The sequence below is a fragment of the Saccostrea cucullata genome, unplaced genomic scaffold (assembly GCF_032062105.1).
Source record: "Saccostrea cucullata isolate Sc308-1 unplaced genomic scaffold, CSIRO_AGI_Scuc_v1 ctg63, whole genome shotgun sequence".
Classification (NCBI taxonomy): Eukaryota; Metazoa; Mollusca; class Bivalvia; order Ostreida; family Ostreidae; genus Saccostrea; species Saccostrea cuccullata.
Window position 1 is genome coordinate 161,410 of NW_026933545.1, and position 26,254 is coordinate 187,663.

At 34.5% G+C, this 26,254-nt stretch overlaps 2 protein-coding genes across 2 annotated transcripts in view; both read left to right on the forward strand.

The window, feature by feature from the left end:
• Positions 1 to 23,001, forward strand: part of LOC134238597 (uncharacterized) — a 28,863-nt gene extending 5,862 nt beyond the window's left edge. The window contains exons 3-11 of the mRNA XM_062720727.1: positions 17,365 to 17,542; positions 17,620 to 17,723; positions 18,022 to 18,150; positions 19,086 to 19,256; positions 19,462 to 19,571; positions 20,551 to 20,671; positions 20,794 to 20,802; positions 20,922 to 21,104; positions 21,258 to 23,001. Coding sequence (XP_062576711.1) covers positions 17,365 to 17,542; positions 17,620 to 17,723; positions 18,022 to 18,150; positions 19,086 to 19,256; positions 19,462 to 19,571; positions 20,551 to 20,671; positions 20,794 to 20,802; positions 20,922 to 21,104; positions 21,258 to 22,417 — 2,165 coding nt within the window. The 3' untranslated portion in view covers positions 22,418 to 23,001. The remainder of the gene's footprint in view (positions 1 to 17,364; positions 17,543 to 17,619; positions 17,724 to 18,021; positions 18,151 to 19,085; positions 19,257 to 19,461; positions 19,572 to 20,550; positions 20,672 to 20,793; positions 20,803 to 20,921; positions 21,105 to 21,257) is intronic.
• Positions 1,465 to 5,092, forward strand: LOC134238578 (sulfite oxidase-like). Its single transcript, XM_062720691.1, has 5 exons — positions 1,465 to 1,771; positions 2,794 to 2,936; positions 3,075 to 3,902; positions 3,999 to 4,111; positions 4,376 to 5,092. Exons 1-5 carry the CDS (start codon positions 1,543 to 1,545, stop codon positions 4,776 to 4,778), a joined length of 1,716 nt encoding a protein of 571 aa, XP_062576675.1. The 5' UTR covers positions 1,465 to 1,542; the 3' UTR covers positions 4,779 to 5,092.
• Positions 23,002 to 26,254: the final 3,253 nt, after the last annotated feature.

The following is a 26,254-nucleotide window of genomic DNA, read 5'->3' on the forward strand; positions in this document are numbered from 1 at the left end:
ACCAAAGGTCGTTGGCCGCTTGTGTAGCTGTTTTTATCATAACTTGACGTGCATTCTCCTCTGAAATTTCTGATACATTTAAAAGTTTCAAATGATTTTCACTAAACGTGTCTTTTAGATAGTCATGGTCCAGGTTGTAAGCTTTCATGTTTACAGGCTCATACAGCTGAAAAATTGGAGTCTTACTAATACCTGGGTAATTCAAGCACACATTTCTAAAGTAAGACTGGTATCCCGGATTGCCTCTAAATTCAACTGGACGAGGGTCATAGTCATTATTGCATACTTCGTCACAGCCTGGCATGTCCAACTGTCTTGCTTTCATAGGGCTTCCTTTATGGGGCTTAGCACGATGAAAAGTTTGTAACCTCTGTGTGCAGGTGAGTTCTGTTTTGTATGTCCCATGCTTAACAAAATCTGCACATGAAAAAAGTACAGCACAGACATGCTTGCAATGTGCATCGGGTCCCATGCCTGCCGCACATTCACATTGAGACTCTATAACACTTCTGTCTTTTCCTATCATAATGTCAACAACATATTTCACAGACTTCATCATTGAAGCTTTTACACTACTTCTAACGAACCAATTTGAATCATGAAATGTCACCCTCACATACTGGATAAACCCATCGTTGTACATATCCCTTCCTTTCTTATCAGTTGTCTTATTAAACTTCGACAAGAAAGTGGAAATTTCTGCCTCTGTGCAACCTGGAAAGGTCTTGTCACCATGAAGGTCCTTGTAGAGTTGTGGATCTGGCGTCATCATCATAAATTCAGGTCCATAAACATCGGTCTTAGCACAATGTGCATTTCTTCTGTAGGCTTCAAGTCTGCAATAAAATAAGCATATTTAATTCTTTTTCATGTATATTTTGAGTGAAACATAGCTGCAACAATCAGGAAATAATAATACTGCTTCATAATAAAAATGTAGAGAAGTATTCTTATTTTACTGCAAGCACCAAGCAATATGAGATCGATGTTAGAATTACCGAGGAAATTCAAGTTAAAAATCTAACACGCTAAAGTTGCAGATTATTTAAGAATTAGTTTCTTAAACGAGGTAATTCTGATATTTACTGTCAATTTGACTTAATGTTAATCTTTTACACACCATTGATAATTATTTACTGTGTTATTAATAATGTTTACTTGGATTTGCATGAAAACATCGTATGTTTATTTACCTCTCCACAAGTTCCCACTTCCTTCCTGATTTCTTTGCTCCAAACTTTTCTAACTCGTTCTTAAGTTCAGGTATAGTCATATCACCACAATTAGATGCCATAGTAAATTAAGGATTGTAACTGAAACGTGTGTGCTTTCCGATATCGTATTCGAGAATGGATGCTGATTATCCATCTTCACAGGTTTTATCACTTTTGTAATGGACCGCATTTTCCTGTGGCGCCCCCTACCGATACAAGATAAGATAACCGACTCCGGTTCCCCATTGCTCGAGATTTAAGGATCGCACACTGTATAGAAATTAGATCACGGTGTGTTTACGAGGGTGGAATACTACGTAGAAGGGCAATGCAAAAGGCTGCGAGGTTTTTCAGGTATGGATTGTCATGGAATGAATTAGGAATAAATGCCAACAGACTGCAGGGGCGAACTCAGATTTTACGTGAGACAGGGGCATGGAGTCGCACATTATCAACAAAACCATCGCAAAGTAGCAGCTCCAATGATCAAGACAAGAGCCATGACAGCAGTCGAATGTTCACAAATCTTAAAGTTTGCGTAGCATTAGGGGTCACAGGTATGTTAACTTATTGCTTATCAGAAAACGTAATTTCAGTGTTTAACAATTTTTGCATAAAATGCTCCTAATCTAGCCTTGATATCAAATAAGGGTTTACCAGGTCCAGTCCAAAGACTATTTCTACCTACGTAGCTATTAATAGCTACGTAGGTATTTAAACCTACCCAAAGTAGCTATTTTTACCTACTTTTGGTATTATCTACATTTTGTGGCCAAAAGACCAAAAGCCGCAATGTGTTGAATACCATATATTTTGATACAGTCACACTAATGATGAATACAACAAAATTTTGGTAAAAAAAATGATTACTTCCTGAATCGGCAATTCTACACTAGTTTCTATGCAAAATTCATATTATACGAAGTAATCATTTTTTGGCCAAATTTTTGTCATATCTATCACCAGTGTGAAGGTATCAAGAAATTTGGAGCTAACCGTGTTGCGCCGTTCCTGCGTTTGGCCACAAAAAGCAGATAATACAAAAAGTAGGTAAAAATAGCTACTTTGGATAGGTTTAAATACCTACGTAGCTATTAACAGCTACGTAGGTAGAAATAGTCTTTGGACTGGACCTGTTTACATTAAGGTTCATTGACCCCCCAGATAAGGAGGTAACTCTTACCAAGAATAATTTTCTTTCATATAATTTTTTATTGAGAAGTTGAAAATAATATTGGCACACCATTGAAATGTAAATATTTTATAAAGACTTAAGTATAAAAAAAACATGCTAAATTATAGGATATTAACTTGAAGGGGGTGTCTACAAATACAAGAAATAATACCCAAAGTGAGCAACAAAAAAGCTTTTTACATGAATTTTCTCAAGCAGAGAGCTACTGTTTTGCAGCTAGAAATATACCAGATTAATAGATTAATAGAATCTTGAAACATTGGGTCTCATCACCACATGAGACATGTACAAAACTTTTTACTTATTATTTTATCTGCAAATTTTAATGAACTGTATCTGCTGCAAGTTAATGAAAAAACTAAAAAGGGAAAACTTATTTTACAGGAAGTGTGATATGGCTGATGTCAAAAAGAAGATATGCAGTAGAGGCTGCAACCAGTCAGACAGCTGGGGGATTAAAGCAGGGACTTCCTACCTACTCTCTAGATGAGGTAGCCAAACACAACAAAAAAGAAAATAGAATCTGGGTAAGATTTTTAAAGTTCTTTGAATTCTTTTACATGAAAATATTATGGATTTAAAAGATCAATTTCTACATCCCAGTAACAAAAAGTCTTGTTCATAAAAAGGTTAAAAAGTTGATGATTTTTTTTTTACATTTACAGGTCACATATAAAAATGGTGTGTATGACATCACAGATTATGTGTCAAACCATCCAGGGGGATCAAGAATTTTACTGGCTGCTGGCTCCTCCATTGAACCCTACTGGGAGATGTATGCAGCCCACAAACAGGACGAGATATATGAGATGCTGGAGGAATTGAGAATTGGCAACATTACAGAAAAACCAAAGGAGGAAAAAGTGGATAAGAAGGACCCGTACGCTAATGATCCACAAAGGCACATGGCATTGAAGCCCAGCTCCAAGAAACCTTTCAACGCTGAACCCCCACTTTCTCTTCTCAGATACAGTTTTCTCACACCAAATGATTTGTTCTTTGTAAGAAATCATCTACCAGTACCGGATATCGATCCAAAGAAGTACCAGTTAACAATTTCAATAGCTGGATCCAAAAAATCGATAAATTTGAGTCTGAATGACTTGAAAAGAAAATTTGACAAGAAATCAGTAGTGTCTGTAGTTCAGTGTGCAGGCAATCGCAGAAGTGAGATGGTGAAAATTAAACCTGTCAAAGGTCTAAACTGGGGATCTGCAGCCATAAGCAATGCAGATTGGACAGGAGCTTGTCTGGACGATGTCTTGAAGAAAGCAGGCATAGACATTGATACAGTAAATGCTAAACATATCATATTTGATGGGGCCGATGCAGATCCTACAGGAGCTAACTATGGTGCTTCTATTCCTATCGATATGGCCAGGAGGTTGAAGAAAGATATCATTGTGGCCTATGAGATGAACGGCAAGGACATTCCAAGAGATCATGGCTATCCTGTCCGAATTATTATTCCAGGGGTTGTTGGTGCCAGGCAGGTAAATCTGATTCATTACAGGATTTCTTTGTGTCACACTTGGTATTCTAGACTTTATTTCTTTTTGTAATGAATCTTTTGTGTGTTTGAAAATTAGGTGAAATGGCTGAACAAAATTACACTGAGTGATGAAGAGAGCACGTGCCACTGGCAGCAAAGAGATTACAAAGGTTTCCATGCCTCAATTGACTGGCATAATGTGGATTTTAGGTAAACTGTTTTAATATTTCTTAACAGAATTCTTAAAAGTAAATATGATCTGTATTTAGAATAAAGTTTAAGTCTTTCATTGAGCCATTAGGTTCATAGGGCTCTGCTTATGCATGATTTCTGTGGTGTCAAGTGGATGAGAGTCATTGAATCCCATGGATGGCTCTCCATCCATCACAGACTTCGTGTATAAGCCAGTACCCATGTAATCTGGATGAACAGTTATGGTATAAACACCAAGGTAATGTTTCTTCTCTGTTGTAGTACTGTACCTGCTATCCATGAACTGCCTGTCCAGTCTGCCATCTGTGAACCTGAGCCCGGCACCGTCCTGGACGACGACTCTGAGGTCACGGTAAAAGGTTACGCCTGGAGTGGTGGGGGACGAGGAATCGTGAGGGTGGACTTGTCCGCTGACGGCGGGAAAACCTGGCACTCTGCAGAATTATCCCCCACGGACCAGCCCCTGTATAAGACGTACGCTTGGACTTTCTGGGAGGGCACTATTCCTCTCCCCAAGGACCACAAGGGAGAGGTGGAAATCATCTGCAAGGCAGTGGATTCCTCATACAATGTGCAGCCTGATAATGTGGAGGGCATTTGGAATTTGAGAGGAGTGCTGAGTAATGCTTGGCACAAGGTGCAGGTCAAAGTACCAAAGTCCTAAAAATCCTATAGAATAAAAAATGTGTCATAATTTATGTGTACATTCAGGTAAGTTACCTCAACCTCAAGTCATGAAAATATTGTGCTTCATTTTTTAATACAATAAAAATGCAGTTTCATCAAATCTTGCAGAAAATGAGAAATAAAAATTGAAAATATATACACCATATTAGCCATAATTGGACTGATGCAGTCTTTGTTTTGATTAAATGTTAGTTCTATAACATTTTTATCAAACATTATCATAAAATTGTTGAAAAATCAATAGAACAAATTAATTTTTGATTAATACCAAAGATAATTACTGATAATATTATTCCAGTGCTAAAGGTACACATTTTTTTTTTTTTCATTTTTAGATTCAGATATAAACTCCATAACTTTGAAATTTGATTAGAATTGTTGAATTAAAAAAAGTAACTGAATTGGATTTTACGCAGTATCTTTTGTTGTGCACTGTAAGCCTGGCGTGTTTTTGTGTTGTAAATCAGACAGCTCGGCTGTGTGACACTTGCTCATAATTTACACGTAAAATCTGACACACCAGAGACCCTCTTAAAATAAAGCACAGGACAGCATTGTATTATTATTATTATTATTTTTATATATAATTTCCTATTTTTTGCATGTTAAAAATCAAGTTTGAAACACGCTCCTTTTTTTCCATTTCATTTAGGGTTAAAGTGCATGATAATAATTGTAAATTTTGAAAGATCAACCCTTGTTAAATAATTTTTGCACAATTCTTCAAACAGCCAAGTACAGAGGTGCTTTTATAAACACAGACCTCAAACAAGCCAGGTGTAAATAATGTTGTCTGTCTTATAATGTGGCTTTAATTAATTTCCCTCAGGTGTATAATTCTAATTTAATTTTATTACATTCAGCTTTGCTGTTTACTGGTTATTTCTCTTTTTTAAGGATATATGATCCTCAGCCAGGGAGGATAACTCTTTAATCTATAATTTAATTCAAAAAGTCTTAAAATAAAGCTTGAAATTGAAATTTTTTCATGCAACAATTTTCATTTTATGCCTCTACGCATGATTCAATGTTCTTTTAAGTTTTAACAAACGGTTTTAAAAAAGTTGACATTTGTACCTCATGAAATTAAGTAAAACTAGTTCTAATTGTAACGGGGACCGTTACAGATGTTCCCCAAACGCTCCCCAACTCCCTTTTTGTGCAAATTTCCTTTAAAACTTTTTTCAATATGCTTAGTATCGCAGGATTTCATAAAAAAAAAAAATTAAAAGCTACAATGATATCAACTTTTTGTCATTTAACGCATTGTTCGCAAACGCACGTGCATGCACATGCAAGGTGATCATGACATGTTGTCTAAACCATTAACATATCTTTATATTTCAGAAATCAATAAAAAGTCATAAAAATATAAATTTTACTTTTTTTCAAACATATTGTTCATTTTACGCATTGCGTGTGTGCATGTACATGCAAGCACGTCCTTGCATTAAATTTTGATAGCAATATCATATAGGAATCCATAATACCTATTCATATTCTAAACTTCATCCTGTTTTGTTGAGAAACAAGAAAGATATAGGCATGTAAAGTTTCAGCCAATCAGATTGCAGCACACGTGGATTTATGTGCTTTCATGATAATTATTATATATCATGCGGTAGATCTTCATAATATGTGACTAAGTTCAAAATTTCAAAGGATTATGACGTAAAACAAGAAAGATATTGCGACTTTAGTTTCAGCCAATCAGAGCAAAGCGCACGTGCATGCGCGTAAGATCTTGCAATTTTGACCATGTCATCTTGTTCATACTACTACTATATTCATGCATTGTGAGTTTCAAAAAATTCCATCAAGAAATAGAAAAGTTACGGCTTCATCCATTATCTTGGTAATTTCACATGTTGCACGTGCGCGCTCTTTCCAGCACATGCGCATGTACGCGCTTTCATGAAAAATATTATATATCATGCTGTAGATCTTCATATTGTGTGACCAAGTTCAAAATTTCAAAGGATTATGACGAAAAACAAGAAAGATATTGAGACTTTAGTTTCAGCCAATCAGAGCGAAGCGCACGTGCATGCGCGTGAGATCTTGCTATTTTGACCATGTCAACACGTCTATACTACTAATACATACTTATATTATGAGTATCAAAGCATATAATCAAAAAATAGAAAAGTTACGGCTGTATCTATTATTTTGGTCATTTCACGCGTTGCACGTGCGCGCAAAATGACCTTCGTTCCGCAAATGTACATAACATGCCTACTGACCCTAAAAAGGTTTCACTTAAGTCGGACGTGTAGTTTACAAGATCATTCGCAGAAAAGATTTTCCCAGGAAGAAGAAAAATAATAATAATAATAACTAGTGCTAATTGTAACGGGAACCGTTACAGATGTTCCCCAAACGCTCCCCAACTCCTTTTTGGTACCATATTCCCTGTAAGCTTCATTAATTAAGACAAACTCTGTGCATTTTTGACTTTAACAACGTTTTCTCAGGAGGATACCAATTATATCCAAATTTTAGCATTGCACCCGTGCACATGTGAATGCATGTGCGTTATGATCATATCATCTTGTCTACACTATCTACATATCTTAATATACTATATATTAAAACATTCAGTCCAAAAGTATGAAAATCACTCTTTCAAACGTATTTTTCATTTCACTCGTTCCAAATGCACGCACGTGCGTGCACGTGCATGATGACCATACCTTCTTGTAGGAGTCCCTTATATCTATCTATATTCTAAATCCCATCCTGTTTGGTTGAAAAACAAGGGAGTTATAGCCATTTCAAGTTTAAGCCAATCAGATTGCAGCGCACGTGCATGCGTGTGTTTTCGTGAAAATTGTTATATATCATACTGTAGTATATCCTAATGCATGACTATGTTTTAAATTTCAAAGCATTTCGTCAAAAAACAAAGGAGATATAGCCATTTAAAGTTTCAGCCAATCAGATTGCAGCACGCGGGCATGCGCATGCTTTCATGAAAATTCTTATATATCACGCTGTATATCTTCATAATGTAGGTCTATGTTCAAAATTTCAAAGGATTATGACAAGAAACAAGAAAGATATTGAGACTTTAGTTTCAGCCAATCAGAGCGAAGCGCACGTGCATGCGCGTGAGATCTTAGTTTTTTGACCATGTCATTTTGTCTATCCTTCTAATATATACTTATAATATGAATTTCAAATCATTTCATCATTAATTTAAATAGTTACGTCTGTATCAATTATATTGGACATTTCTCGTGTTGCACGTGCGAGCTCATGCAAGCACATGTGCATGCAAATGCTTTCATGAAAAATCTTATATTACAGGTTGTAGATCTGCCTAATGTATGACTATGTTCAAAATTTCAAATGATTTTATCAAAAAACAAAAAAGATATTGAGACTTTAGTTTCAGCCAATCAAAGCGAAGTGCACGTGCATGCGCGTGCGATCTTGCTATTTTGACCATGTCATCTTGTGCATACTACTAATATATCCTTACATTATAAGTTTCAAAACATTTCGTCACAAAATAAAAAAGTTACCGTTATATCCATTATATATTGGTCATTTTAAGTTTTGCACGTGCGCGCTCTTGCAAGCACGTGCGCGCAAAATGACCTTGATTCCGCAAATCTACATAACATGCCTACTTACCCTAAAAAGGTTTCACCTAAGTCTGATGTGTAGTTTACAAGATCACTCGCGGAAAAGATTTTCCCAGGAAGAAAAATAATAATAATAATAATAAGAATAATAATAATAAGAAACAGAGTAAAAACAATATGTTCCCCAACTTCGTTTGGGGAACATAATAAGAAACAGAGTAAAAACAATATGTTCCCCAACTTCGTTTGGGGAACATAACTAGCATACTTTAAAAAAATCAAATTTCTTTTAATTTAGCCTTAGTTACCAGTGTTTATAAGCATGATTTGAAATAAGAAGTGATGTACGGTGTTTTCTTTGAAAGGAAACACTTCATACACTATGCATTATGAAACGATGGAAGTAAGTAGGAGAAAGTAAAGTACCAAATAAGTGTAAAATTCATGCAATTTTCTTTAAAAGCCTGGATACCTATGATTTTTATTCCTAAAATGTATTTCTTGATCAACCATCAATTAAAAAATATGCAGTAGGTAGTTCAAATTGCATTTCCTGAAAAATTATTTGAGATTTACTAATTTTCCCTATATAATATGATTAAATTTAAAGATGAAGTTTGAAGAAACACCGTGGGTAAATACATTTTAATTTGAGAATTTAGAGACATCTTTGTGAGCAATTTCAATTACTCAATGCCTGATTTTCAGAACCTGAGGATCGGATAACCTTAAGCCACAACAATTTTATTTCTTGTTCGTCGGACATTTGATGAAAAAAATTACGAGCGGGCAAGCGGTTAAATAATAATATTATTAATTTTTTTGTATGCGTGATTTTTAGGCGGAGCGTGAAATAATTTGAGCGGTCAATTATATTTTTTTGATTTGAAGAGTAATCAGATTAAAATTAAGATAAATAGAGCGGAAATGGAATAGAAAACAGCACAGAATTCCCATGGTGCGGGAAATTTAAATAAATATTATTTATATAGTTTTGTTAAAATACGAGCCCGCGGGTCCGGCGAACAAGAATTTTAATTGGTGTGGCCTTAGAGAGGAATACATACATAGCATGGAGAACATTTTGTTGACAGTCTACCGTGAAGATGTTTCTGTTGAAGTATTGATCCAATTTAAGTCAGTATTAAGAGATATAGACGATGTATGTTTTGAAGGAAGAACAAAGGATGCTAATTTTTGTGGAAATTTATAGCAGTAAATTAAGTTTTGCAGATATATTTTAGTATAGATTAGCTTTGTTTTAATAGTGTAAAACATTTCAAATTTTCATCATTGCTCTCAAAGAGATTAATCATAAATTGAACAAGGTATGTTGAAATTCGTGAAATAGCACAATGATTTAAAAATCATTGAAATCATACATGTATAACAGAAACCATGGCTGCAGAGAGAGAGGGAGAGAGAGATAAAGAAATATAGAGTGAGAGAGTTTTCAATTATAATGAAAATTATAATTTTGTACATGTATTTCTTCTACATATATAAATTTAAGAAATTATATATATATTATGAAGGGAATAACCACACTGAATGTGAATTTGATGTGGTGCGTATGTTATTTATGTGACTTTGTATTTTCTTAATAAAAATAAAAATCCAGTTTTTAAATGTTTTTTTTTAATTTACTGACAAACTCTGATACTAGTATGCATACACATTCTGTGGATTTGAGGTAACAGATTCATATAATAAATTGAGTTAAAAGACTTGCATTTTACAAGTAAATGTTCATACATAAACAGTCCAACCTCGTTAACGCGTACTCTACGGGACTAAGAACACGGGACAAAATGAATCCATTTTTTTCTTTTGAAAATATATGAGTATAGCAAAGTTTAGAACCCAAATCACTGTAAAGCAAAAAAAAAAAAAACATGACAAAAATTGGTGCTGAAAACAGGATGTAGTCGCAGTCGTTATTGTTAACCTCACAGTCCAGGAAGTTGAGACGCCACTTCTTGCCAATGGAAAACTGGAAATATAGACCTGCACTACGCAGTTTATATGTAATACGGCATTTGAACGGGACCTCGCTTTATACGGTCTCATTCGAAGGACCGGTCTCCACGCCGTGCTGTGAAATTCGAACCTGCGACGTAAGGATCAAATCCTTTCTAGCGTAAACGCTTTTGAAAACCACTGCGTCACGTGGATGACACCTTGAAATTGTACTCCAAAGGTACGTATCAAGTGTTTTATTCCATGTATGTGACTTATCTTCGATGATTGTGACTCACTGATTAGAGCATTTTGTTCTTGAAGTCGCAGAGTCATGAGCTGATCCTTGTGTCCCAGGTTCAAATCCTTCCGAGGTACTTTAAGAGACTTAGCCTTTGCTAGTTAGAATAATCTGTGTCTCGTGACAAGCCCTCACCACAGTTAAGTATAAGTCACATTATCCAGCGATGGGATATACGATGAGATACCGATGCGTTTTTTGATGAAAATGGCGTGGTTGCCGGCCGGGCACCACTAGTGATCGGACGGTGACCGAGTCTTTTTTGTGAATCGGTAGGGTCATCGGTAGGACATAATTCGTAGTTAAAATTCAGCGATGTCTCCAACGATGCCTCACATCGCTCCTCATCGGTAACCCATCATTAACACATCTTTCAAGGATGCGCCGATGTATGGCCGAGCATCGTCCAATATCCGTTGAATCTGAGGTCATCGGGGGGTTGAGTGGTGTTCAACAGATAACGACCGATCATCGGTCGATGTTCGACCAAACATTGGCCCGTAGTCGACCGATGTACGAACGATGTTCACCAATGTATGAGCAATGAAATATACATCGGCCGATTATCCTGGAAAATCGTTTTATGCTTAGCAATGCATCGCTGAACCTTTGTAAGTCCGGCCGGCAACCACGCCATTTTTCTCATAAAACGCATTGGTTGCCCATCGTATGCACATCGCTGGATAATGTGACTGATACTTTAAGGACTACTGGGCCGACGTGGACCGATGTTTGGGCATCGTTCACACCACGGATTACTACCGATTACCACCGGTCTACGGCTACCGGCCGGGAAATGTGACCTAGGCATTAGAATACCTCCAATATACTCGCAATGTAGCAAAAAATTGCAGAATCGCTCCGAAACGATTTTGAAGAATACAAAAGGATTTGCACTGAAAATAACTTCCAAATTAATTATAACAAACCTTTTTGGGGTTGCGAAAGTATTAAATTAATTTACAACTGTCTGATTGCCGTACGCAATTTTTGCATCGCTCTCCTTCCTACAGTTTTTGCCTGACTTCAATAAAATTTGGTACACATGTGGAACATACTAAGATGCAGAATCTGTTTTTCATTTTTGTATTTTTATTTCAAGGAACAGTGTTTCCATGGTTACAAAAAACGGCAACTTTGAGAAAGGGAACTTCCTAACAAAACATGGATATTTTATATTCATTTACTTTCAGTAGAATGTTATTAATGAATAAAATTATCTGCCTGGTCCCAGCAATCTGCATATAAGTATTCACAACACCCTGTTATGTACTCGAAGATACATTATTATTAGTTTATCATTAAGTTTAAGATGACGGTCAAGGGGAGAGTATGACAAAGAACTATGCACACTAACCCTCTATTCAATAAAAATGACACTTTTGCATTAAATTACAAACAAGAGTTAACTAGTGAATGAATTATAATATTGATACCATTGTTAAGTTGTTAATTGCTCTTAACTACAACTCTTTGTATAAGGGGGAAGGGGTAGAAGATGTATATCCATTGTAAAAGTTTTAAACATCACCAGATTTAAAAATAGTTTTCATATTTTAAAATTCTCATAGATATGGATAAATGATCCTTCAATTTCTTTTAATTTTCACTTTACTTCACTAATGTAAAATAAAATATTTTTTTTATCTGTAAACATACACCCAGCTGTCTGTCTACGTTTCCGACGAACAACGCAGTACAGTACATGGGCTAGTAATCTGATCTGATTTTAATCTTATTGAGACGAGAAGCATTTTTTTAAATATGTGTATCGGGGAGGGGGGGTTACCGACGAGTAAAAAAGGGGAAACGAAACTTAGGCATGGAATGGAAACAAAAGTGGAGCTGGCAAATGGAGCAGCCTTTAAAAATGTCCTTACTAAAGAAACACTAAAAGACTATTCTCGTGTGACATACTTCCTAAAAAAAAGTGCATCAGGTTGAGTCCAGTTGAGTCACAATCTTGATCATGCTATCTGTACAAGTATATTTGAGTGGTTTGTGTTGTGGATAACGATTTAGATAGCTCAGCTGACACTGTAGTGCACTTGACAGGTGATACTGTAGACATACTTTTTTCCACGGGGTCATAATTCCGTCTCTAATTCTGTTCAATCCGCTGGTAGAAAATTACGCGGACATCATAAGACTCTCTTTATATGGCTTATAGAATAGAATAGAATAGAATAGAATAGCATTATTTCCAATCATGATCCCACTGGGGGCATAACACAGATACAAGTATATTATCACATAAAATAGAGACAATGTACATAATAAAACATTAAACCAATTTACTTATGGTGGTATGCAAATATTATAAATACAACATAGTAATATTTAAAAAATCATATACAATATTTTGATAAAAAGCCATATTAACTTTTCATTAATGAACATAATAAAAAGATTGAAAAATCTATGTGTTATGCATTTAATAATTAAACATGGTGGTAAGGTGAGAGAGAGAGATAAAGAGAGAGTAGATATATTGGGGAGAGAGAGAGAGAGGTCAGTGGGTAGAGAGAGAGTGGGAGAGAGTGAGTGGGGAGAGAGAGAAAGGTCAGTGGGTAGAGAGTGAGTGGGGAGAGAGAGAGAGAGAGAGAGGGGGGTCAGTGGGTAGAGAGTGAGTGGGGAGAGAGAGAGGTCAGTGGGTAGAGAGTGAGTGGGGAGAGAGAGATCAGTGGGTAGAGAATGCGGAGAGAGAGAGAGAGAGTTGCATTAGAGAGTGAGTGGGGAGAGAGAGAGAGAGAGGGGTCAGTGGGTAGAGAGTGAGTGGGGAGAGAGAGGTCAGTGGGTAGAGAATGGAGAGAGAGAGATAGTGGGTAGAGAGTATGGAGAGAGAGAGAGACATGGGTAGAGTGAGTGGAGAGAGAGAGAGAGAGAGAGAGAGAGGTCAGCGGGTAGAGAGTGAGCTGGGAGAGAGAGAAAGGTCAGTGGGTAGAGAGTGAGTGGGAGAGAGTGAGTGGGGGAGAGAGAGAGGGAGTGGGGAAGGAGTGAATGAGGAGAAGGGAGAGTGAGTTGGGGAGAGTGAGTGCGGGAGAGGGAGATAGAAAGAGAGTGGGGAGAGAGTAGATGTCCCATGTGCATTCCAATAGTCCCCCGTCCATTGAAGTTAAACACAAAGACAGCCGCACAAAATTTACATGCATATTTAGGCCTCTTAGCGTGACACAAAGACAGATGCACTAGATTTACATGTACATTAGGCCTCCTTGCAAGACGGAACAAGATGTGTTTGTGAAACTACGCGCCCGGCGGCAACAAAGTTCGAAAAGCTGTGTTTAGCATATAGGTCACAGTCAATGTCACAAGGTCATTGACCTTGGTGTCATTAAAAGAACTTGATTAGTGGAGTATGCATACCAAATATCAAGTCTATATCTCCTATGCTTTAAAAGTTACGTTGAAGATACGAAAAGGCTATTTTTAGCATACAAGTCACAGGTGTTATTTGAAAGAGCTTTATTACTGGGTACGCATAACAAATATGAAGTCTCTATCTTTCATGGTTCAAAAGTTATGACGAAGGTTAATGTTTGCAGATAAAAAACTTATTTTACCATATTGGTGTCATTTGAAAGAGGTGTTAATTATTGGAATATGCGTACCAAATATGAAGTCTCTATCTTTCATGGTTTAGAAGTTATGGCGAAGGTTAAAGTTTGCAAACAAAAGCTATTTTTAGCATATAGGTTACAGTCAAGGTCACAAGGTCATTGACCTTGTTGTCATTTGAAAGAGCTTAATTAGTGGATTATGCACACCAAATATGAAGTCTCTATCTTGCATGGTTCAAAAGTTATGGGGAAGGTTAAAGTTTGCAGACAAACAGATAAACAGACAGGACATGGATCTATCGATATGGGTGCATAAAAATACAGACACGCGAAAACAGTATAGGACATGCATACCTTTAAAATATAGAATGTTTTCTTTCTTTTTATTTACTATTTCATATAAAATGTAACAAGTAAATAAGAAATAATTATCGTAGCAAAAATGTTCAAGCTGGACGAAAGTTACAGCAATCAAAATACATGTGCAGGGAAAAGAGAGAGAGAAACTTCATCCAATAGAGAGAGGGAGAGAGAAATGAATTCAAGGAGAGAGAGTAATTTTGATTTATAAACACAGAGAGGCGGTGTAAAGACGAATAATGACCCCCATCGGATAATGACCGGGGGGGAGACAAAAAATGGGTAGAAAAAAAAATCATTTTTTGTAGAAAAAGTGAGAGGTCATTATTTTATATGTTAGTCCTATAAAAAATTGAGCCCCATTGAAAAATGACCCCCTTTAGAGTGAAAAGAGATTCTTTAATTGTCAAATTGTCAAGTAAATAAAATTTCTTTTTAATATTCCTCCTTATAGTGTTTGCTTAAAGAATGATATTCCACTTGTTTTTAGAAATCAAACCATGCAACAATCAGGTTCCAATACTCTTTAATAGAAGAATTAATTTTTCTTTCATTTCAACTTTTAGCTTGTATAAGTTTGGCAAATCCTATTTGACAATGAAATAGGAGGAAATTTTTAAACCCCCCCCCAAAAAAAATTACTTTAAATCAAAACAAACAAAAAATAAATGAAAAGCAAAAATATATATAAAACTCTATATACCTTTCAATAATAGAGAGGCTTGATAAAATATTGAAATGAAGTTAAGCCTTCACACAAGTTGTATCATATCATAATTTACTTCGCCATGATTAAAGCATTCTTTAAATGTTGGTGGGGGTATACTTGAAAGTATTGTGGCAAAGTAACAGTTGAAAATAAGTAGAATAGTTGATTATTTTAAGCTTATTTTTAGTCTCTCCTTATAGAAAAATAAAGGTAGGGTAGTTTTTTTGTTGTTGCTTTTGTTGATAATCAACTTCCTCCTAAATAAGTAAGGGGGTGGGGTGGGTATAACACCTAAAAATATGCTCTGTAAAGCTATGGGCTAGTGTAAAATACACATTCTAATGCAAAAACTGTATATGTAGACATAACTTTTTGATTTAGCACACAGTATTCATTACATTTCTTAATTCTTGTTTTACACCACGATTTTACCCAGTTCTGAGTATATTTTTCAGAGAATTTAATATGAAAATCAGAACAAACATTTTCATTTTTATAACGTCTTCTTTATACTGTATCATAATATGAAAAGTTAATTGAAGACCATTTCTTTTTATGTCCCTGTAATCGAAGACCGGGGGTATATAGTTTTATCGTGTCGTCTGTATCTATCCGCCGGTCTGTTTCTCCGCAAAAACTTTAACCTTTACCATAACTTGTCATTTATTGTAGCTTTGTCTTTCATATTCAATATGTGTACATTCCTTGTGACAAGACCTTACTTTGGGTACCAACAAGTTTGACCTTTTGACCTTTACCTTGGAGTTTGTCCCATTTTACACAAAAATGCCAAATTTTTATTTCATTTACTTTGGCTATAACTTTTGAACGGTAGATACTAGTACTCTCATACTTCACAAATGTAATCCTTGTTACATTAAACCTTTCTTAAGAAACCATCAACTTTGACCCTTTGACCTTTGAGTTTGACCTACCTTTCAAACACTTATCCTTAGCCATTAATTTTGAACAAGTGGTGCTAGGGCTTTCCTATTTTGCAATTGTATTTCTTGTGAGAAGGCCCTACTTTGGGTACCATTATATTTAAATTGCCTTTAAGAAAAGTTTAATCTTCGCTATGTTGCCATACAGGGGCATAGCTGTTTTACAAATACATCTTTTTATATATAAGAGGAGTTGCGGATAACAGATGGATACCCCAAAGCGTAACAGCAAGACGGACATCCCAATCAATATACACCCTCCCGCTTTTCAAGCGGAGGATAAAATAATATATGATACTGCTGATTTTTTCTGTCAGTACGATGATTCCCACTATCGAAAAACAATGTTTACCTAACCCTTTAGGCTCGATAAATCTTTACTCCTTTAGATTCTGAACCATCGCATTGACCTTAAAATATAGTTATAATCGTATGTTATGAGATCAACATATCATCAATTTACTCCAAATAAGCTCAGGTGAGCATTTTGGCAAATATGCTTCTTTATCTAATTTTTTTTTGCCCCCTAAAAATTTCAGCTTTAATCAACAGGGAGTCATTTTTCTACGGGGGTCATTTTTCTTCACGTGGGTTCTGCAAATTTTTAGGGTGGTGACAATTCAAGGCAAAAGGGTATTTTTCAAAGGACAACATCTTTTTTACTTCGAAAAATAGTAATTTTGATTTATAAACACAGAGAGGGGCTCTTTTTTGTGACATAACTCCACTTCAGAAAGATTACATTGAAGTCTTTTATAGTGCAATTTACAAAGAAAACTTATCACTGGTGTTTAATCATATCATTTATTTGTTTATTATACAGAAGACCTTTTAACTACATTTAAAACTTATTGACGGAGAAGTATTTAAAAAGCCTTTCACTCAAACAATACAAAAAACAGTGATTCGAAACAATGATCTCAACGATTCTATCACACTAATGCACAACTGAATTAGGTTTTGACAACATGAAGGTCCATTCCTTCTAGTTAAAATATGAAAAATGAATGTAGCTGTAGTTATTACAGTACAGATTGGAATATCTAGTCATTTATATAGTCAAGTTGGTAAGTTATAATGGATGAGCAATCACTACTTTGTTCTTGTAAAAACAAATTAATTTGTTTACATTTTTTCCAGTCGGTCTCTGCAGTTTTCCACAGGAATGGGATGGCCTTTGGTATGACAGCCGTAAAAAGGAAGTGACATTAAATCGGACAACGTCAGCTGTTCAGTCTGGCTGGACTCTGACTGCGTACACCTCCACCGTGACGTCATGGACATGCGTGGAACAGTCCATTGATAAATATTTGATGAAGTGAGTTATTTTCAATTCCATATTAACAAGCCATTTTTAATAAGTGAAACAACATTATGTTTTTAATCTATATTCAGAAGCGACCAGGAGGTGGACGTGTTTGGAGCACCAAATGCCGCGTACCTGTGTCTGACAGTCACGAAAGTTACAGATGTGTCGTACAGGTATACGATAATAGCAGGTGAGTAGATTATTTTTCTAATTACACGTGAACAGGTGAACATATGAATGTAAAATGCGTCCCAAGCCTTTTATCATTTGATTTATACACATAATTTTGTAAAAATTATGTTCTGTTACTTAGAGATAAAACGAAATACTTCCAGTTTATTATGAGATGTTAAAACATTTCAAAATGATTATCGACATCGAACTTGTATTCGGATCACATCAATAGGGTTTTCTTTTTTCCAAAGATGGAAGTGTTTCTTATCACATGCTCCCTTCAAACATGTAACATACAAGACTCTTCTTTTTAGATGAACAAACAAATGCTGGAAATGAAAGAGTCTCTGTGATTGCCACTACAAGAAATGCCTCCATATCGAGTGATTGCACAGCAGTTAGTCCGCCCGGCCCTGAGGAGTTTCACGTTCTTGTCAAAGCAGGTAACAGACATGATTGGGAAAGTATAATGATAGAGATAAATTCATATATTAAATTTGTGCTTTCTTATTGGCCGACCAGTTTCTGGAGCAAAGTCTATGCAAAAACTACATGGGAGAATTAAAAAAAACCAGTTCTTCTGGTTGCCTTCAAACCGATATATCACAATTTTTATCAATTACCAATAGCTCCTTTCATACACATGTCGACGAAATGAATCACAATGCACTCCAAATTATTTCAAGAAACCAAAGAGTCATTACATTTACATATTACTTATTACAATTGTTTCAAAGTTTAATATTTTACTGAATACAAACTATGGACGACGATAGTTACTAGTATATGGCAAAAATGAATGACTTCAGTTTCTTTCATCGACAACTCCCATTATTTATGCAGTAATATTCCACACCTTCATATCGCGTTTATTTTTACCCACTGATTTTGAGTCATATTCTGAGTACAATCATTTTAAATCTACAGGCAAATAAGTTGATGTTCCAGGTATTTCAGTAACAACGTTTGTCAACATTTACAAATTCTGTGGCTTTGACATTGTCATTACCATTAATCAGTCGATGGGTCCTGCATACCACTTGTTAGATTAATAATTCTATTCCTAATTTGACTGCGGATTACTTTATACATAATACTATAAGTCGCAAGAATGTGTGACTGGTCGGTAGACTAAGTTTACTCCTTCTACTTACTTGATTCCATAATGTCCAAGATGCATGCCCGATTTTTTGTCCATTTTCTTTACCTGGGATATTGAGATTCAAAACTATACCTATTTTCACTTACTTAACTTGAAACATATATTTTTGGCAATCATGTCATTTTCAAAAAGTAGAAATAAATGTGACGACATCAAAATCAGCCGTTTTCTTGAGATGATTATTCGTACGTGTAAGAACTTTCAATTATTTTGTAGATAATGTTTCCGACGCGAAACAGTACTTTCCAGAACCCTTGTTGGCGACTCTTTATAATTCTAACTACGCGAGAACTAATTCGACATGCGACTCTGACGTCGTATTAGACATGTGTTCTGATAGGTATATCATGAACCGCACAGAATGTTCAACAAGTAGCGGGCAAGTTTGTAAGTATGCATAGCTACAAGCAGAGTTAACATACTAGTAATTCAACAGTCTTTATTCAGTTCTTTTAGTAATAAAATCTTATAATAACCACCAATGCATTGTTTTTATCAATCAAAAAAATTGTTTAGAAATGTTATCTTTTATGTAAGTTCTTATCCACTTTCATCGATAACGCAATAAATTGAAATTGATCTTTTTATATAGTAGGTGCATTATACTTTTGTATTACATACGTACAAGATGGCGAGATGTTTTTTGTGTCGATGCTCGACCCTGATGTCACCGGAAGTAACCAACAACACTTGAAATGTTATGTAAGTACATCTTAAAATAATATTTTTATGCATTTATCGATCTTAGCTCACCTATGATGGAAGCTCAAATGAGTTTTTCTGATCACATTTTGACCCTCGTCCATCTGTAAACTTTTCATATTTTCGACTTCTTTTCAAGAATAACAATTTCAACCACCATATTTGCCAAAACCAGGTGAAGGAGATTCAAGTTTGTTTAAATAAAGATCCAAAACCTCTCTCAATGTGTGGATAATTATTAAGAAATGATGAAAACTGAAATTTTCTCAAAAACAACTGGTCCAGCAAAGTTGATACTGATGGAAAAGCAGTATTTCATAATGTAGATTAAAGTTCGTTCAAATAACCCCATCCCCGGGAGTTGGTTGGGATCAAAACAAGCATCGGAATCTTTACATACGGATATAAAGGAAATCTTTAGAAACCCTTTTTTCAAGAACAATTGACATACAAGAGTTAAATCTAAAGTGAAAACATTATACTTTATGTAGATTAAAATTTGTATGCACAATGAACGATCAAAATATATTTTAGCAATACAAATAGCATGATTAGTCATTTCTACTCTACCATTTACGAAAGCGTTTACTAACAGTCTAATATGGTCATCAAACTGGTGAGCTAGTTTTATTTGCAAGCTTATGCGATTGTAGCCAAACAACCAGTCTGGCAAATCTAAGTTCGTTACATGTATATAGTTATCTTCATGGTTTGGATAAACTTTTCTGTACTCCCTTTTTTGTTTGATTTAATAGTTGATCCCACTTTCCACAAATAATGGAAAAGTTGTCAGTGATAGTCACTTGGTTGATGTTTAGTAGTATAACCAGTCTCTCAAAGTGCTTCTTTATCTTGTAGTTAATTCTGATTCATTATTTGTTTGAACATATGTATATACAAATTAAAAAATCTATATAAATATTTTATTAAATTGATTTAAAGCTAAAATTTAAAAATTATTAATTTACCGGTAATTTAGGCGGTAATGAAATTGAATGACCAGATATACATCAGCGATAATAATGGGAGTTGTGCCAAAGGTCAAGATCCAAATGTAAGACAAGTAAACGGGACTGAGACTCTTGTTATGTACGCAAATGGTACGTTTGTTAACCATACTTTTTGTGATACATGTACTTCATTTGTTTTAAATTATGGATTGTGAAAAAAAATAATAGAAAAATCATGTACTATCTGATTTCCCTTTCTTGTTTCTTTGTAGTGCTATGTCGTAAGTATAAAACTATTACTTCTTTATCTGATATTCTGGATGGGACATCTTTGGTAATCTCTCAACATTTCTCAACAAGAAAGATTATATTTCTTATCTTTAATGATTTAATTTTACAGCATTCACAACAAGCCCGAATGAAGAGGATGTTGACATCGGTTTAATTATTGGATGCGTAATAGCAAGCATTATTTTCATTGGAATAGTCATTGCAATCATAATTATTTGTCTGCGAAAGAAATACAGAGAGAAAATACGAAAAACATTTTGTTCCAAATGCAAGCACAAGGTCCAGCAAAAAGGTAATAAAAAATATATATAATTGTCAAAGAAGTAACACTTCAACCTGCTAGATTTAAAATATATATAAATTAGAATTAACCTGCAAACAAGTCAGAGATGTATGCAAGTGTAAATATCTTCTTTGAAATAAGACAAAGTATTCTTCATTTTAGATGACGAAAGACAAGAACTCTCTGAAAAGGAGAAAACACAGTCAAATGGAACAGATGATACTGATGAAACCAACAATAATGAAGATCAAACCAAATCAATTTTATTTGATGAAGTGAAAAATTCCACACAAAAAGTCAGCGGCGAAGTTCTGACAACTGCAGAAGGGGAGGGTGCTTCTGATGAAAACAGCAGAAATCTCATTATGACTCCAGTTGAACTTTTGGACAACACATTTGAAGATATAGAAGTTGGGAAAGCGCCAGTGGATGTACAAAAATATTCAAAATCGGGTATAGTTGTTGACCATGCTAATTTACTGAGTGAAATAGAGGATGAGGACTCTGCTTTTAGGGTCAAGGAAAGTGAAAAAGAGAAGAAGTCCGTCATAAGTCGTCAAAACACCGAAGAGGATATGGAACAATTGCGGAGAATAAACAGAGAAGTTAATTCAGAGAAGCACTTATTCATTAAAGAAAACATGCCTCTTGATAATGAAATGTCAACCAGCGAACAAATATACTTCCAAAAGAGCGTTTTTGCAAAACAAAATGTTGAAGCAGAAATGTACTTAAATGAACCCATAGACGAATCTGATGACCATGCTATATTATCAAGCAGCTTACCTGTGATATTGGAGGCTCACGAAGGGATTTCTTATTTAAACTCACTAGGTGTTACATCTAGCCCTATTCATACGACAAGTTTTGTACCAGATAATCCACAGACAAAGAAAGATAATGATGGAATGGAAGACACGGGGGAAATCAAAGGAATGGTTATTGAAGATTTGGATTTTTCTTTGACAGAAGAGCAAATTATGGCAAGATCGAGCCTTTCATCAGCTTTGACCTCAAGACTTAGTTCAAGGATGACACCGACATCCGAAATACTGGCAAAAGAGTTGAGAAAAGTACTATCTCCCTCTAAACGAATTTCAAAGAAGAAAAACAAACCAAGAGCATCGTCCAAATTGTCTTTTCACTCAGCTCCGGAAATGAGAAGTAGGATAAAGGAATGTTCAGAGAGATATCAAATAAAGCCTGTTCTTAGACGTGCTTCTACTAAAATGTCCATACTTAAAATTGCAACTATAAAACGCAAATTAAAAGATATGGGAAATGAACCAAGAGCTCCCAAAATGAAATTTCGATGGATTTGATGAATCAGTATACATGTCTAACAAAGCCTGTTTAATTTGAACTGATAAAAAACAAAGAAATGCGAAATAAAACCCTCAGACTCTTTGAAAAAAATATTAGAATCAGAAATTACAAAATATGATTTAGTCAGTTGATAATAATTATGACAAACCATTGTATGTTCAAAAACATAAAGAAACAAAAACTTAAATCAAAAACCTGTTTGAAATAGTTACTACTTGATTCATTTAGACATATCATTATTTCCCGATCATGACAAGGAGCACATGGCGGGTGTGACCGGTCGGCAGGGGATGCTCACTCTTTCCTGGCACCTGATCCCACCTCTGACATTTTGGAGTTCTGTGTTTGCTCTTCCCGTATTTGTATGGTTATATGGACGTTTGATCTTGAATACTGTTCGTTATCTCCATATGTTTCATCATATCGTAGTACAAAGTGTTTGGAAGAAGATTTTTATAGGCTTGACTGGAACTCTTCAGCGCCAGAAATTTAAATGAATCAAATCCTTGAATTTGTTTGTTTATAGTACAGTGTAATAGAAGAGTGATGTAAGATGAATTCCAAAGCGGTAGACATTTCAACAGTAGTCTTTCTGTATGGATTTTGGCTGAGATCAAATCTGATCAGTAATTATTTTGTAATATAATGTCTTGCATCTACACATATTTAACTACAGTGTTAATGTTAATAAAGTTGCAACCTCGCTGTGTTTAATTCGAGTTTCTGATTTCACCCTGCCTGGGAACACTGTTTTTTTTCTGTTTTTAGAAGCTCATTTTGACTTTGGCTTCTTATAAGGACATGTACAAGGATATTCAATTTGAAAAAAAGACTGTTTATGTTAAGTTGTAATTACATGGAATGTCATGAAGATTTCAATATCAATCACATTTCTTTCCACAGTTCTTTTGTTTTTTTCAAATCCGACGCTCTTACGAGTAGCTCTTTTAATTGCAAGGCCAAGTGTTTTGTTCTTTTTCGCCTTTAACTTGACGGTTTAATGATCGATCCTTTCCTTCATAGGTCAAAACTGGTTGTTAAATATTTAATACAGGTTATTATAGGAAAAAGTCTCGAAATTGAATGTGATCCTTCATTGGTTTCTAGGAACTCCTTGTCATTGATTTTTAACATTCTGAGTATGTTCCTGCAACCGGATCTTTATTTACTCTTAAGAGCATATAAATAGAAATGCAAAAATCAGGATGGTTAAAGCACTTGTCATTAGGCGTAATTTTTTAAAGTAGTCCTTTGATCTACACCCCTTAAAAATTGATCAGACACTCATTTACTTTGAAGTTCATTTTCAAATCTCCATTAAATTTTGTTCTAATGATTGATGTCTTGTTTGGAAAAATTCTTACGTAACTGAATAAAGTAAACACAATACAAGTAGAGCTTTTTTAAAAAGCTTCTCGTCTTTAGCAACAATCTTAAACTGTAAACTGATCTACACCTATCAGGCCGTATAATTCTTTTGAATTTCTTGATTTTGTATTTCTACATTAGCTTTTTACTGGCATTAGCCCTACCACGGTTGTCGCTCGGTCATCTCCGTAAATGATTCCATTTCCTTCTTCAAACAAGAAAGGGGAAAAGAATAATAACAAATTGTAAAGCCTGCAAGCAATAAAAATCAAATTTTATTTATAATGAAGTTAAAGAGATCTTTTTTATTTTTTGCTATACAAAAAATCATGTTATTAGGAATTAATTACTGCTGACTTTGTTGTTGGTTTTGTCATTTTTTTTAAGATTGAAAATCTTGCAAAATTGTTAAGTCGTACGAAAATTAGATCATCAGAAAGTTATCTCCCTTGCCTTGAACAGCATTTCAACCAATGAAATAATTGAAAATTTTCTCATCATTTTTCTACCAATCACAAAAGAGAGGAAGTGCATAGTCCGAAGACTGTAAAAAACTTCAACTATACAATACCGTCTTCCAAGGAAGACGGTAATAACATTCGATCATGCCACATTTGCCAACATTTATTAAGGCACTTAAGCTCACTTGGATCAGGAGGTTAATATATGCAGATTCTACCTGGTCTAGAAAAAAGTAGAATATTTATGGAATCTACAGGCTGTAATATTACAAAACTTTTACAGTTTGGATCAGAATATGCCTTATATTTTAGTAAAACAACAAATAACATGTTTTGGAAAGAAGTTCTTTCTGACTATAAAGAATTTATTAATTTATTTGAACCTGAAAATATTCTTCAGGTCTTGAGAGAACCTTTATGGTTAAACAGTAGTATCAGAGTACAAAGTAAATCTGTTTTTTACAAACAGTTATATGCAAAAGGCTTTCATATTGTGTCTGATCTATTGGATACCGAAGGTAATTTGTTATCCTTTAATTGTATATCCATTAATTATGATGTTTTAATCCCATTTACTAATTATGAAGGGCTTAGACTTTCCATTTTGATAAAATGGCCTGAAGTTAAACAATGTAACATCAGCTATTGGAATAAACATTTACACATATTCAGGTCCTTTTATGATGATTCCGGCTGTAAATCATTATACAATTTCTTTCTATCTAAGAGTTATAACCAACCTGTATGTGTTACAAAATGGACAAGAGATTTAGGTTTGCAGAATGACTTTAACTGGAGAGATCTTTTTACAAACTTGAAATACATAAGTAAAGATTCAAATCTCAAATAGTTCAATTATAAGATGATACATAGAATTCTTAGAACTTGTAAATTGTTCTTTTTATCTAAAAATTAAAGATAATCCACTGTACTCTGTCTGTAATCTTGAGCAGGAAAAAGCATCTTTTTTTATTTCTGTCTTCCTGTTAAGGGAATATGGGATTGTTTAGAAGAATTTTTTGGAAAAAATATAGACCCAATTTCTGTTATACTAGGTATTTCTGGCAAAGAAAACACATCTTTAAATGTCATTATATTGCTTGTAAAATAGTATGTATACCAAAAATCTACAAATTGTAAACCTTTGATATTCAACGAAGTTAAAAATGTAATATGTAAATACTATACTTTTGAAAAATACTTGTTTGCATTAAATATGGAAGACACCCAGTTCAAAAAGAGATGGCAATTGTTAGACAATCTACATGTATTTGAAAAATGATCAGCTGTATATAACATTCATAAAAGGACATTGTAATTATTACTTTTGTCTATTTTTTTTTCTTTTTTTCAGTGAATTTACTTATAGTGATAGTAAACACAGTGTAATATATAAACATGCATACATATATGTATATGTATATTGAATTATCTTTCTTGTATAATTCATAGATAGGTGATACTGAAATGGATGAGTGAGGTGGAAGAATCAGTGAGTGAATGTTTAATAAAAATCCACAATGATTATATAAATATACTGTTATTTGAAAGTTGAAATGTGGAAATAAAAAAAAAACAAAAAAAAAACATTCGATCATGTTGATATTTCTATTTTAAAAAACCTCTTTTCATCCATTTGTAACCTGACCATTGTATGAAACTGTGATCATAATGTATAGCAAGGTAATATATGAACTAAACGAATCATTAATTACAAATTTATTAATGATTAGACTAGATTTGTGACAGGTTTATTTTTCTGTTAACCTTAATTTCAAACATGTGGGTCAGCGTTGCATGTCAAAAATTTCAACATTTGAAGCTTACCCATGTTCAAAATAAAAGTAAAATATCCCTCGGCTATAAATTTCACTTAAAATCCTAGGAATTGACTTAAAGCAACAATAATAGCATTAGATTCAAATGGAAAATAGTCTGAAGTATAAAGCGTTGCTTACTTTTTCAAAATTATATATTATGTCTAACCATGATTGGAGTAAAATA

Coding starts and splice junctions, on each gene's coding strand:
- LOC134238578 (XM_062720691.1), top strand. CDS start 1,543: ATGCAAAAGGCTGCGAGGTTTTTCAGGTATGGATTGTCATGGAATGAA. Junction 2,937..3,074: donor AAAAAGAAAATAGAATCTGG/GTAAGATTTTTA, acceptor TTACATTTACAG/GTCACATATAAAAATGGTGT. Junction 4,112..4,375: donor TGGCATAATGTGGATTTTAG/GTAAACTGTTTT, acceptor TCTCTGTTGTAG/TACTGTACCTGCTATCCATG.